Source organism: Accipiter gentilis, chromosome 6 (genome assembly GCF_929443795.1).
Source record: "Accipiter gentilis chromosome 6, bAccGen1.1, whole genome shotgun sequence".
NCBI classification, from domain to species: domain Eukaryota; kingdom Metazoa; phylum Chordata; class Aves; order Accipitriformes; family Accipitridae; genus Astur; species Astur gentilis.
In genome coordinates, this window is record NC_064885.1 from 38,515,332 (window position 1) to 38,528,765 (window position 13,434).

Consider the following 13,434-nt stretch of genomic DNA (forward strand, 5'->3'; position numbering starts at 1 on the left):
CGCAGGCAGACCCCTTCCAGCAGGCTGTAACCCAGCCCCAGCCTCTCCTCTCACCCCAAAACTGGGGTACTGGGGTTTGCCCCCGTAATCCACCCCACCACCCAAAACCCCTCAGCACTCGCCCCACGCCACGCATAACCCCCTGAGAGCTTGCAGTGGCAAAGCACCAACTAACGAGCTGCAGAGTTGAGGTCAAACCATTAAAACCAGTACGCATCGAGTATTAGATACTGGGCATTTTCCAGCCAACGCCCCCGATTTGTCACAATTGCCTGGGACAAATAATATCAAGGGACTATGCAACTTCTTTTGTTTATACACACTAAAAACTAATTCAAGGATTTATTTTTCCCCATGTCCTCCTAAACAGCAAAACCACATTCTGCAGCCTGGAACGCAGCTTTTCTCTTTCCTTTCTACACAGGGGATCTTCACAAGAACACTTTGTTTCTGAAGCTTTTAATGAAAAATCTGAGGAAAGCAATAAAAAAGCCTAAAGATAACGTCTTTGTTTTAATGAAAACAAACACAGACGATCCTTAATTGCCCTATGTCTCTTCCACTATTCATCATCCCCAGTATGCAGGTTTATGAGATGGCAAGAAGAGGAGAGATAACTTGAAAAGTCACTTTGAGCCCGTGCTGCTGCCCAGCAGCGTCACAAGGGTACAGTCCGATGTCCAGGGATGTTTCAGCCCAGTTCCAGTCCCCTGGCATCCTCACACCCGAAAAGCTGGAGCTTGTAACAGCTGCAAGTAGGGTGTGAGCAGCACAGTCCCCAAGGCTTTTTCTTTTCCCTAAAAATTACTCAGATGTTTGCTTTCACAGTTTAATCCACTCAGTGTTGAAGCCCAGCCTTACCAGCTGCATCCTCAGAGAAAGTTTGCTATCTCCATAATGCACTTTTTTTTGCATTTATTTGCATTTAGGAATGTTATTATATTTTATTTAAAGTTGTGTTTGCTAAGATTGATTAATGTTACTAAGTTGCATAGTTACTCTAAATATTTATAATCACACACACCCCCAATTTGGCAATAATTGTTCTATGTCCAGACTAAGTTTTCCTGACGCGCCAAACGCACATCACTTGCGTTCCCCTTGTTCCTTCTATCCCACTCTCATGCCTACCGGGAGCAGGGAAGAGACTAATGAACCTGCCAGCCAAGTCTAACAGGGGCTTAAAGCTCAGGATTGTGGATAAACAGTCTCATACAAAGACAGAAAATGCTGTATAAGGACCAAAGGCATATGCTATTACCTGTTTTGTATAGTATTGGTTTACTTATACAAGTGGTTTTTAAGCACACAGAAGAAAATTCACATTGAAAACAGGCCATCATCACCTAACTGCTTTGCTGCAGATCACCTGTGAGTGCAGGTGCAGCAGCAAGTAGGAAGACATTTACTTGCATCCACATGATACAATCCAATCCAATGCTTTCTTTAAAATATTTCCACTTTATGAGAACCTTTTCCTTGCTAAGGTCAAACAGCCACTTACACTGCTTTGCCTTATTAAAACCCTGCCTCAAGCATTTTCCAATGTGGCAAGTTTTCCCTTCCCTGTTCAGGTATATCATGCTTCATACAGCTGGGGGGCATGGCATCATGGGCACCACCTGGGATCCAGCCACAGGTTTCTCACAAATGCTTTAAATTATTGAAGTCTACTGTATTTACAATTTCTACAGTGCACAACTTCTGGAATATATGCATCTTGGGAAAAAAAATAACCAAAACAACAACAAAAAAAGAAAAACACCACCAAACCCCCCAAAATCCACAATAATCACTTGGGTCCATTCTCTATTCTACTTTAAAACACTGTGCCCCAGATCCTGATAAATTTCCAGCTCTGTCCCAACAGGAAGGACCAAAGAGTTCACACCATTCTTTGTGCAATACTTTTCTCAGAAAGTATTCTGGGTTAACTGTCCCCTAATTCAGAACAAGTTAAACATGCTCCAAATAAGCAGTAAAAAATTCACATACAGAACTACACACAGTGCCTGGGCTCCAGCCAAATAATGAAAAAACAAGGTTTGGTAAACAAAGAGCATGCAAGCAGAAAACTTGCTACAGCACTGCAGGTGCAGTGAGTGAACCAAGCTGAAATAAAACTTCCCAAACTAAACGGCCTGGCGTTCTGTACAATGTGCTATGGCACAGCTAGCTGCCCCTCCACTTCATACTCCAAGCTTTTTAGAGTTTGCAGCGGAGTACCTACAGGAAACCATTGAAATTCTTGGACCAAAAGGTTAATTATCACTCCCTGAATCCCTACAGGAGTTACAAGTGGATTAGAAGCAGAAGCAGAATATGCAGCAGCTCTGGAAGGGACATGAAAGCATTAAACACAGTCAGCAGTAGTGGAAATTAAGTGTGGGAAACTTTAAAAAAAAAAAAGCACCAGCGCTAGAAATGCCATTTTGGGTAGTCTAGAGAAGAGGGATTACTGTCAAGCAGGCAGAGACATTCCTAGCTCTGCCCTGTACAGCTCGGCAGCACTTACCCCAGGAGAATAAAACAATTGAATGTTCCTATGCAATTGTCTTACAAGAGAGGACTGTTTACTGGCAGAATTGCCTTTTGCATCGCTCTCCATCCGGCTGCTGGCAAAGCTAAGGTGTTTTACCAGCTCCACCCTGCTCTTTTCTACATATGTAAGAACTGCTCTTTGGGAAAAGCCTCTTCTCTGAAGCTCAGCATTTCCAGGTACAGCTTATAGCACAGCTCTACCGTGCTGGCACGGCTGAGGCTGTAAGGGCGAGCAACGACAAGCGGACCCAGAGCATCTCATGAGAAGTAAGTAAATCCTGCCAGCTCCAGAGCAGGAGGCACTGACCTGCAGGCTGGAAACCTCCACGTACCTCGTCTCCCACCAGCTGAGCCGTGATGCTTTCTTACCACCAGCTTCTAATACAGACTGTAATTACATCCTGGAAAAGCACAGGTCCTTATAAAACTTGCACCTATTTATGGAGTGATATAAACCTTCTCGAGTAAGGAAGTCATTCTTACGCGAATCTAATCTGAAGGGTGTTCTGCCTTACAAGTAACTAAGATTAATACCTTTCAACAAACACAAGATTAGCTCCTACATTACATACAAATCATGTTAAGAACAACTAACATAGTCCATTTGCTGCTATTATATGCAAAGATCAAACAAAGCCTTTATTCCAACTTCATTCCATTTTAGAACTGTACTTTTAAGAGGTGAAAGCATCAGCTAAAGCTTCAAGAATAGGATTAAAATGATAAAGCATAAAGGTAGCTAAGCATTGCAACATATAAGGGCACATTCAGACTAGAGGCCAAAAAAGTCTCACAGAAAACTGTTATTCCAATGACAAGTACTTAAAGAGATAAGGTGATGATGCCTACTAGCATCATCCAACAAACATTTATGCAAAAAAGGAACTTGGGCCCAGAACTGTTCTGCGGAGTCATATCTGCATAGCACCACAAAAGCAAAAGTAACGCACTTGCAGTACATCAGCAATTCTTTTTTCCCCCAAACATTAGATGCGAAGCTAGTTTAAAGGCAATGGAGGCATCCGCCAAGCAAAGCTGCTGAATCGTCACCGATGCAGAAATTCAAAGAAGGGACTTAGAGCCTCATCTCAAAGGAGGACTCGGAAGACTTCATTTATTCTTGCTGTAATACAGAAGGACCTGCTGGACAGTCTAACCTGATAAATGGTTTCCAGCAATGAGGAAAAGGCATATTTAAGGAACAATTATCCTATCCAATATCAATAAGATTGTGCCTTCACTTAGGCATATTAATATTGGACTTGGTAAATAGACCCATTAAAAGCTTTCTTTTCTGTTTTTTCAAATTGAAGCCCATTGTGCAGAAATGACTTTAAAAAAAACTAATAATAATCACAGCAACAAAAATCTATCGTACTGAAAGCCCAGATAAGCAGACAGACTTAGAAGCTTACAAGAAAAGCGGAAATTATTCTTCCTCGAGGTTGGTGTAGCTCAAAACACAGCTTGGGGGGAGGAATAAATGATCAAGGGAATGAGAAGTAACAGAATGACATTTTATACTGATTCATGAAGGACAGCTGATTTCCACCTTGGTTAAAATACTTCGCTGCAATGTCTCAAATCAGGAGGGAACCAAATTGAGTAACACAGAAAAATTGCTATGGTAGATGTTCTACAAAGAGAAACATTAACCCAAGATGACAGGTTTGGGAATCTACCAACTATCGGCTTCAACCTCCAGGCTGTATCCCGACATGAAGGCATCACTGTGGTCTTGTAATCATTCCACCTACCTCTGATCAAGCTTATTAGAGAACATCTCCTAGAAAAATATGAAAGCAACTATAAACCTGCCTTCCTTCAAAAGCCCACTCAATATTCACTTCTGCCCCTCTAAGGTTTATAATGAAGCACAGGGTAATATGTAGGACTGTTGGGATCAGTGCACTTAGGTAAGCAAAGAATAGCAGACATCACAGGACTCTTGTCTTGTCTTCAATTCTCCATTTCTTTCCTTCTTCCTTTGTTTTTTTGTTGGTGGTGGTGGTGGTTTTGGGGTTTTTTTTTGTTTTTACAATCTCAGCATTTTTGTTTTAAGTTCTTAAAATCTCATCACAAATACTAGCAGGACGCGCTAGCTGTTGTCCAGACAAGTAAATCATGAGACTAACTTTCTGCAAAGCCCTCAAATATGTAGCGTTTATAGCTATTATTTCAGTCCTACTGTTTTAACTTCAATTAACACACATGCAAATAATCACATTAAATTTAATGGTACACTTAAAGCACTGCTTTTAATGTCTTTCCAGTGTAAGGGCAGATTTTTACCTTCCAGGAAATACTTTGCCCTCACTAGTGCTAGGCAAAACCATCTTCCCATCTTCAAAATCCCTTGGTGGCCCAGAAATAGTTTCTTTAAACCAGCCATTTTCTGCAAAGCTCACTGACCTGCTGTGATCCATCGCCATTCACAATGTGAGGCATCATGGCTACCTCCCCGTTCAGCAACGGTGGCAGCTCCAGCGGAATTTGGTCGGTCATCATCATTGTGACGTACATTCATGGAGAATTTTCCTCAACGGGCTTCCTGCAAGAGAAGCATCAGTTAAAGACCTTGGAAAACCCACTTGTACTTTAGAAGGTCACTGGCATCTGCGTGGATTTTGCCATTAAGGTAGCAACCTAAGCAGGACACCTGCTTTTGTAAAACAGGATGCATACGAGAACCTGAGGCACTGAACAGAGGTTTTAACTGTTAGATCAAGAGCATGGAAAGTCAAATTTCCATGCAAGAATTCAAAAAACCAACTAGCCAGATTTCCACGCTTTCCCACAATTAAAATCCCCAGCCCTCATCGCACCGCTGAAACAGGCAAGTTCCAAGACACTTTGAGGGAGATTTGCTCTGTTCCTAGAAATCAGCACCCTGCATGCTACCACAGCTCTGGGAACTCCATCAACCACATGGTTAAGAAGTTACATCCATTTCACTCGATAGCCACAGTTCAAAGCCAAACACCCTTATTTTCTTTCTAAGGCCCTGTAAACAGTGTGAACTGCCACCTATAATTCAAAGGGCAGGCACCCGACTTCCACTTAATCATGATCCAAAGGGTTAAGGTTTCTGCTGAAGGGAGACAACACATCCCCCGTGCTCTGAACACCTTGCGCTATACACAGGTCAACAAAAGATGATCTCGCTTAAGGAATTGTGAAGAATCACATATCACTTCCATCACACTCTCCCCCTTAGCAGCTAAATGATGTGATACATAAGCATCACTAAAACTGCAGGGAGATTGCTGTTTTAAATTTAAATTAAAACAAGTTTTAATTCGGCACTAAGGGTACCATCATACTGTTTTATGGGGCAATAATCCAGTTCTTTAGTGAATAGGATGGATGACCTAATCACGTAGCTTATCTAGACTTCTGCAAAAGAACTCCTAAGCAAAGCAAACTTAAGGTCCAGTGCTGATCAGGCAGCCTCCTTAGTACCTCTCATGCCAGAGAATCCCCAAGTCCTCCTGAATAATTTCATATACATCACAAATTCAAGTTAGAAAAAAAAATAAATATGCTGCAACTTAGGTGGCTGGTAACAGCCAGGTAATCAGGTGGCACAAGACCACCAGAGTATAGAGAGAGGAATTTTTGGCAAAGAACAACAGGAAAATGCCCCTTCATGAGCAAAGTGCTGTAGAATCTAGTATTTACATGCAGCACTTGACTACAGAGCCATAAACCTGGAGTTTAATTCATCTGCTCCAGAACGAAGGTCTGCGTTAACCTCACCAGGGTTGGAGCATGTGCTTCCATGGATGCTGCACGCTGCAAACCCAACACCCCCGTACCTGCTCTGCCTCCAGGTGCTGCCAGGCTTTAAATTTAGATTTTGGGGTTTGGTTGGGGTTTTTTGGTGTGTTTTTTCTTTCTAATTTAACAACCAAACCAATAGTTTAGTTGAAATACGCTCTCTTCATTTTCATCAACCTCTTCCAGAGCTCACCGCAACCCCATCACCTGCAGAGCGACTTGGTCAGAAACATCAGCCTGACCAGGAGGTCGTACTCCAGCTCCTCAACAGGACCACTTGTGTGACTTGAACATGATGGCGGTGCCCCCACAGACTGAATCACATCTATCCTTTCGTTCTTATCACAAGGACCCCCTTCACATCTAAGCGGTACAGGAAGACTAAAAGTGAATTTGTTTTGCAGAAGACAGGCAAATGTAGCTCAGTTACCTCCAGCCATACATCTCCAGACAAGCATTTTAATTTAAGTCAGTACCAAATTTAGCACGACTCTCACATCTCTTTCCTATGTTCTCATCCGTGTGAAAACGCCACTTTTCTAATCGTCACTTCACTGAGATATAAACTATTCACTGAGAGGCAATCTATTTTCATCCACCTTTAAAAGAAATCCCTCCTTTTATCGGAGACTGAATTACAGGGAAGAAGCTCTCAGAAAGCTTGAGACACAGTTGTCAAGAGGATGGTACAGCCACAGCTGGGTTTTAAGCCCCATCTCCTGCCTGCATCAACTGCTTTATCCCAGAGTCTGGCAGCGTTTTAGTCCTGCTGTCACCACTACCCTGAATCATCTGCCCTGCAGTGTGTACACCCACGGAGTAAGAACACTTACTAAACACTTCTGTAGCCCACAGGATCTCCAGCACTAGTTTATCAGTGACCAAAGCCTCCCTGGCTTAGCCATTCAAAGCTCTGACCCAACTGTTACATGGGCTACAGAAATCTGCCAGGTAGTCCACAAGTTTTGCTCAATGCATTTTCCGTCTGAAGTTTTGCAATATCTTCCTAAACCTTTTGCTTCTCATCCCTTTACGGTCTCAGGTTTTAATTTTGAGAAAGATCCAAGTCTATAAGCTATGCTCATAGGTGTTGGGTTTGGGGGTGGAGGGGAAGGAGTGGGGCAGTGTGACTTGGATTTCTGTTCATTTGTTTAAAGTTATGAGGAAGAAGAGAACGTGCGAGTTCTTGAACCATTTCTTAAATGCTTGGGATTAAGAAAAGGACTGAAAAAGCCTAATACTGAACACCAGTGAGAACATGAGTTCGCAGGTTTCGATGGAAACAGACAGATTTAGTCAACAGTCAGCTGCACCTCAAACTACATTGGTTATACAGGTAGTTATGTATCTATAGTTTTTGTGTGTGTATACATATATATATTCAAATATAAATAAAGATGATTTTAAAATAATGCAATGTTCATAGGAACTATTTTAAACTCATATAAAACAACGCCCCCCTCCCCCAAATGACACGTTCATCTAGTCCAAATCTGAAAGCCCCAGCTTTAACAGAGTTTAAGCGTCACGCCGATGCTATTTTCTTAAGAAAAAAAAGCCAGACTGTAGCTTGAAGCTACATATTTTCCTAGTAATATTTCCATTCCAGGCACAACAACCAATATGTTGACATTTATTTGCTACATGTCATTATTTAAAGTTTTACAGCTGCATTCCTTTTGCTTTATTAATGGTTTGTCACTACAGCCATGTCTACACTTGCCTCACTTTAAAGGGGGGAAAAAAAAAAAAAAAAAAAAAAGAAAAAGAAAGAAAAAGGGCTTCCTTTATTTGTCAGGTCTGGTAAGACCCCGCCAGAGGTAATGCCAGGAACAGTACTAGCTACACAGCACAGCCGCCCACAGGCATTTTTTTAGCATAGATGTACTCCATGCAGAGTTAGATGAGACGGCAGACTACCGTGAGACTGGCAGACTTCACACCAAAGCCAAAACCTTTGGAAACAGGCTTCACACACTTTTTTAGCTTATTTGCTCATCCATCCTACTTAAAACAGATTTATCACCATGCATTCACACCCCTCCCAAAACCTAGCATTCCCCCTACCTCAGGGGATGCTCATATAAGCAAAATTGATTCATACAAAGAAGGTGAGGTTTGAACACAAGCACTTTCTTCTTCCTGTAAATTCAGGAACATCGCTGGAAGAAAACACCAGACAAGGACTCAAAGAATCAGGTCACATTTCAGGATATGAGAACTCTTCCTTAGCTAAAATATGACCTGCCAAATACTAACCCACAGCTTTTTTTTCAGGTACTAACTCAAATTTGGGGTTTTGTCTAGAAAGCTAACTATATTTAAATTTAAAAAAGGTATTTCCTGTGCGTCTACATTCCCTAGGTTTGGCTGGGACGTACCACAGCAACGCCAACATGGAGCGAGAGGCTGCATCTCCCTGTCTAGCTACCTCCAGGAATACAGGAAATCACAGCTTCCCATCTTGCTGTAGAGCAAGGAAGAAGAAAGAACCATCCAAGCCTGATGTTTCTCTTCCCAAACCAAACTTCCAACCCTTTTGATGTTTGCAAGTTACTGTTAAAACCCGATTTTCAATTCAGTACTGCAGTCTTCTACTGATGACCGAGATGACTCCGTTTCCTTAAATTAATTCAATATGTGAATTACTAATACATAAATTAGTTGCACATGGCACTAGAGAGAAAATTAAAACACACAGAAGAACAAAGTGTAACCATCTAAAAACCAATGTCCATGTATGGTGAATTAATATGACCCAACAGGTTACGTCAGAGTTCTCCTGAAATTCCAAAAGATGTGAACCACATCAAGATACACAAGTCCTACTTTTCCTAGAAGGTTTTACCCATGCTATTAATGGGGGTATAAGCCAAGAACATTTTTCTCTTTGTGATTTTTTTTTTTCCACCTTCTGACTTTTACAAAGCCGAAGAACCTCTTCCAGCTATGGCATGCAAATTCAGAGAACCTGGCAAGAGCAAGAGGAGGTCTGAATATTCAGTCCTGTGACCGCTCTGTGCAAAGGCTCAATTTTTATTTCCCTGCAGCAGACCATTAAAAGCTACTGAACAAAGCGTTCTGCTTTTTTATCAGAATCATCTGGAATTACAGAAGTTGTACTACAAAGATGACAGACAGCTTTCTGATACCTTGTAGAGCCCCTTAACCTGGTTTATTTAATATACAACAAAAATCCAGTAGTAAACACACATTTGCACTCTTGCAGTGCTTATTTAGGGTTATTCCATCTGATTAAAAAAGAACATACTGCATAAAGGGTAAGAAGCCACACCACCTTCAACCCTAGCATTACTATAGAAAAGACTTGAAACACACGCAGTATAAAAACTTCAAAAGGAAGAATTTTCTCCTTCCAGCCTAAAAATCAAACCTTGCAACTGCAACATGATGAAGTTCATACACAGACGGTGCATACACACACAAGCCCAAACAGTGCATGCAGCAATTAATAAACAAAAACTCCTCAGATTTTCTACAAGATTTATCCTCAGGCACGACGAGCAATTTGTCCATGGCCCCGCCACCTCCCAAACCAGCTGTGACCACAGCCCCTCCTGGCCACCAGCCACATCGTTGAACAAGACCATCCATTTCCCAAACTGCTTTCCGTGAGATTAAGCTCAAATGCTACTCGGCAATGGGAACCATCACAGAAAGCCAGAGGCGCACTGGTGTTCAACCTTCCCTTCCTAAAGCATTCCTTGTAAAGACAACTCGGACATTGAAAGTAGTTTCAAAGATGACAGAATCTATTACCCAACAAAAGTAGTTTTCTTGAAGTAGAAATTTTCTCCACTAATCCTTCAAAATCGTAAAACACACGCCATTCAGGTTGGGAAGGGGAGAGGCTTGTGTCAGAACCATATATTTCAATTCTTTTTTTTTTTTTTTAACTATCAGGTTATATAGTCTAATATGAGCTCCTTTCTACCATTACTTTTTATATATACATATGTATATATAAGCCCCTCTTCTACCATTCTGCATGTACTGAGTGATCTTCTCTTGCACAGCAGTTGATACACTGATCAAAGTAGTAATCCAACCCATCAGGAACTTCCTTGGTAGTTTACAACGACGGGAAAAGCTAGTTCAGGTGTGACATCAAAAGCCAGTCTTTTGATGATATAACTGATCTAATGACCAGCAGTCACTTAAAATGTGACTATTTCTCCCCCCCACAAGCCATTTTCCATGGCTTTTCCTAGGGCAAACCAGGTTCTGCAGCGAGGACATTCAGAAATTGGCAGTTTTCTGACCACAGAAGGAAATTATTTGTGATATCTGATCTGCATCCTCCAAACCACATCCTAACAGCACGACCAGCCCAAGCCCTCCACCACCATCTCCAGTTAGTTTGAACAGACAGGTTCCCCCATCCGCTGCACTATACTGACCCTCAAACGCTTGTGTTGGTATAACCGGGACAAGAGGAAGTAGGAGTTGCTTAAAACAGTTTTGCCATGGTTAAAAAATATGTATGGAATCACAGGCTCATGTCAGAGACTGAGAAGTCAAACACGGCTTTAGAAACATGGGCCCTGAAAACAGGTTAGACTCAAATATTTCTAGAAGAAATCTCACTTTTTGGAAAGAAATACAGTGAAATGCAACGACAATAAGAAAATCCTTTTGCATTCACAGCAGCCATTACCTGCAGGATACGTTATTCTTCTTTCGTAAAATGAAATATTCTTGGAACCATTTGCTATTTTTGAGGAGTTTGTATGTGGAATTGAAGAACATACCAAAGCCTGGTCTGTCAAATCATGTCACTGCTGATCATTATACAGTTGAAGAAATGGGTGCTTGTTCCAGAGACATTTTGAACAAACTCAAAAATAACTAGAGAGAAAAATAACTAGGGAAAAAATTGCTAGTATGTACAAATAGAACATGTATATGCACCCCATTTACTTATTTGTACACACAAGGACTCAGACACTAAGAATTTAAAACGAGGACATGACCCACAAGGACGGCTCCAAACGAGAAGTGCTTCTTCTGCACATTACTGTTGGTGCTGGTGTTTGCACACAAGAGATGAAAGAGCTTACACACAGACCCATTTTCCTATAGTATTTTGTACAGTACATGTTGAAATTTAAGATTAATTAAAACATACATAATGCAATTATTTTCACTGAAAAGCAGAGCAGTAAATATAGCTGCTTTCAAGAGACTCTTGCCATGGCTTGCCACTTGAATTCAAAAAGGAGTGGTAATAATTGTTCATGTAGAAAAGCCTCTTGAGACATGAGCAGTACCTGGAGGTATGTGCACAGATGGTTGGTCAAGGCACAAACAGTCTGGAATTTGTCTTGTCTGATGTGCGTTCATTAGTTTAGTTAAATCACATCCGTCTGAAGAGCGACTGAAACCTGAAAGCATTCTTTCTCTGTTTAATTGCAAACATGGTAGATTAATTTGAAAGCATCCAAACAGACAGGCTTCCTCGTAACAATTTTGAGGAAATACATGCAATTTTAAAAATCTGTTATGAGAAAAGAAAACAGATTGCAGGGAATGCATACCTGCAAAGCTCACTGGCATTTTATGAAGAGGTAGTAAAATCCCTGCCACTTACTCTCTGTGCCATTTCACAGACAAGGCCACCGGTAGCTGGATCCTATCTCCAGCAAGCTGAAAAGCATAAACATCCTCTTAAAATGTAACCACTGTAATTAATCAGTGGGTTTATTCCCCTCTAGTTTATTTTTATTTTAAATAACAACACATTTCAATGTCCTTAGTACATTCCATCTCTAAAGATGGAATTATCAGCAGTATTCAATTCTATAGGGGATCAAGGAAAGTTAATGCTGTTTTTCCCCACACCGGTGTGAGATTATTAAGGCTGCTATCTGAAGGGTAATGATATGATGATTTTCAGTAGTTTGCATTTATTTAGACCTAAAATTTGACCTCAAGTTTTCAAGACTTGGAACTCCATTATTTTAAAGAACAACCATTTTGCAGTGCAACCAGCTGCATACCCCTCATAGGAAATGTTTGTAATCTAGCAACAGACAAACTATTAAAAAAAAAAAAGATCCCTAGCTCAACCTTAGGATGAAATGGAATAACCAAATAACTTCAAACACATACCAGAACCGAGCATCAGGAATGGGGAGATCAGGTCAAACAGCATTATGCAGGAGTGTCTTATTTCACAAGGCAAGTACAACTAATCAGCATATAATAGCTCCGATGAAATACCAGAATAAAGCAAGCTGGTGCACAAAGGAGTCTTTTACCAAAGGAAAACTTCACGCTACTAGGTTCCCCCCCCCACCCCGATTTTCCGGAGGGGAATCTTGTGAAAACTTGTGTAGGAAAAGCCAGCCCACCCTCCTCCCACCACCGCACACACCTGGGGTGCGCACATGCCCCGAAGGCAGTCATATTCGGGTGAAAACGTCATGGCGCTAGATTTAAGGGAATAAAATACACCAGAAGTGAAACAGATCTCCAAAATTTTTATTAGGCTTATATTAGCTACGGCTGAGCAGAAAGCCACAGGCAGACAAGCTAATCCAATGGCTCTATGGCGTTCTCACTTCTCCAAATAGTATTATAGCAGCAAATTCATCTGCTGCTCAAAATCCATTCTAAAATGTGCAAACACACCACGGTTACAGCCTGCACCACTGGCATAAGAGCAAGCTACACAGAGAAAACTTGTATACAACTTGCTCTCACCTTTTGGGTTTCTCTGTGCTTTCTCTTCAATCTAAAAATTAAATTAGTCATTTTTGCCATTTATATTCCTTTCCTTCTTCCATGCCTTCACACCTTTCTTTCCTCACCTTCCTCCATATTAATCACAACAGATAAAGGGAACTCACGAGGGATACAGTTGCAAAAATAAAGAAGTTTTCAGGCACACAATTCTCACAATGCTTCACAGCACTTCTTCCAAACGACAATAGGCTGAGTTTAACTCTTCTTGCACAACAGTGACCAATTATTTTTTTCCACGATTTTTTGTATTGTTGTTTCTTTACATTTTTAATTTGAATTTTTTACATTTTAAAAACGTCTATTTAGAATATTTGCTCTGGCACAATTTGCTTTAAATAGTAACTA

The 13,434-nt window shown here is 41.0% G+C and overlaps 1 protein-coding gene across 1 annotated transcript in view; it reads right to left on the minus strand.

Moving 5' to 3' along the window:
* The window catches only part of FNDC3B (fibronectin type III domain containing 3B), a 210,000-nt gene that overhangs the window by 164,593 nt on the left and 31,973 nt on the right, over nucleotides 1-13,434 (minus strand). The window contains exon 2 of the mRNA XM_049803975.1: nucleotides 4,954-5,092. Within this exon, the coding sequence (XP_049659932.1) occupies nucleotides 4,954-5,064 (111 nt within the window). The 5' untranslated portion in view covers nucleotides 5,065-5,092. The remainder of the gene's footprint in view (nucleotides 1-4,953; nucleotides 5,093-13,434) is intronic.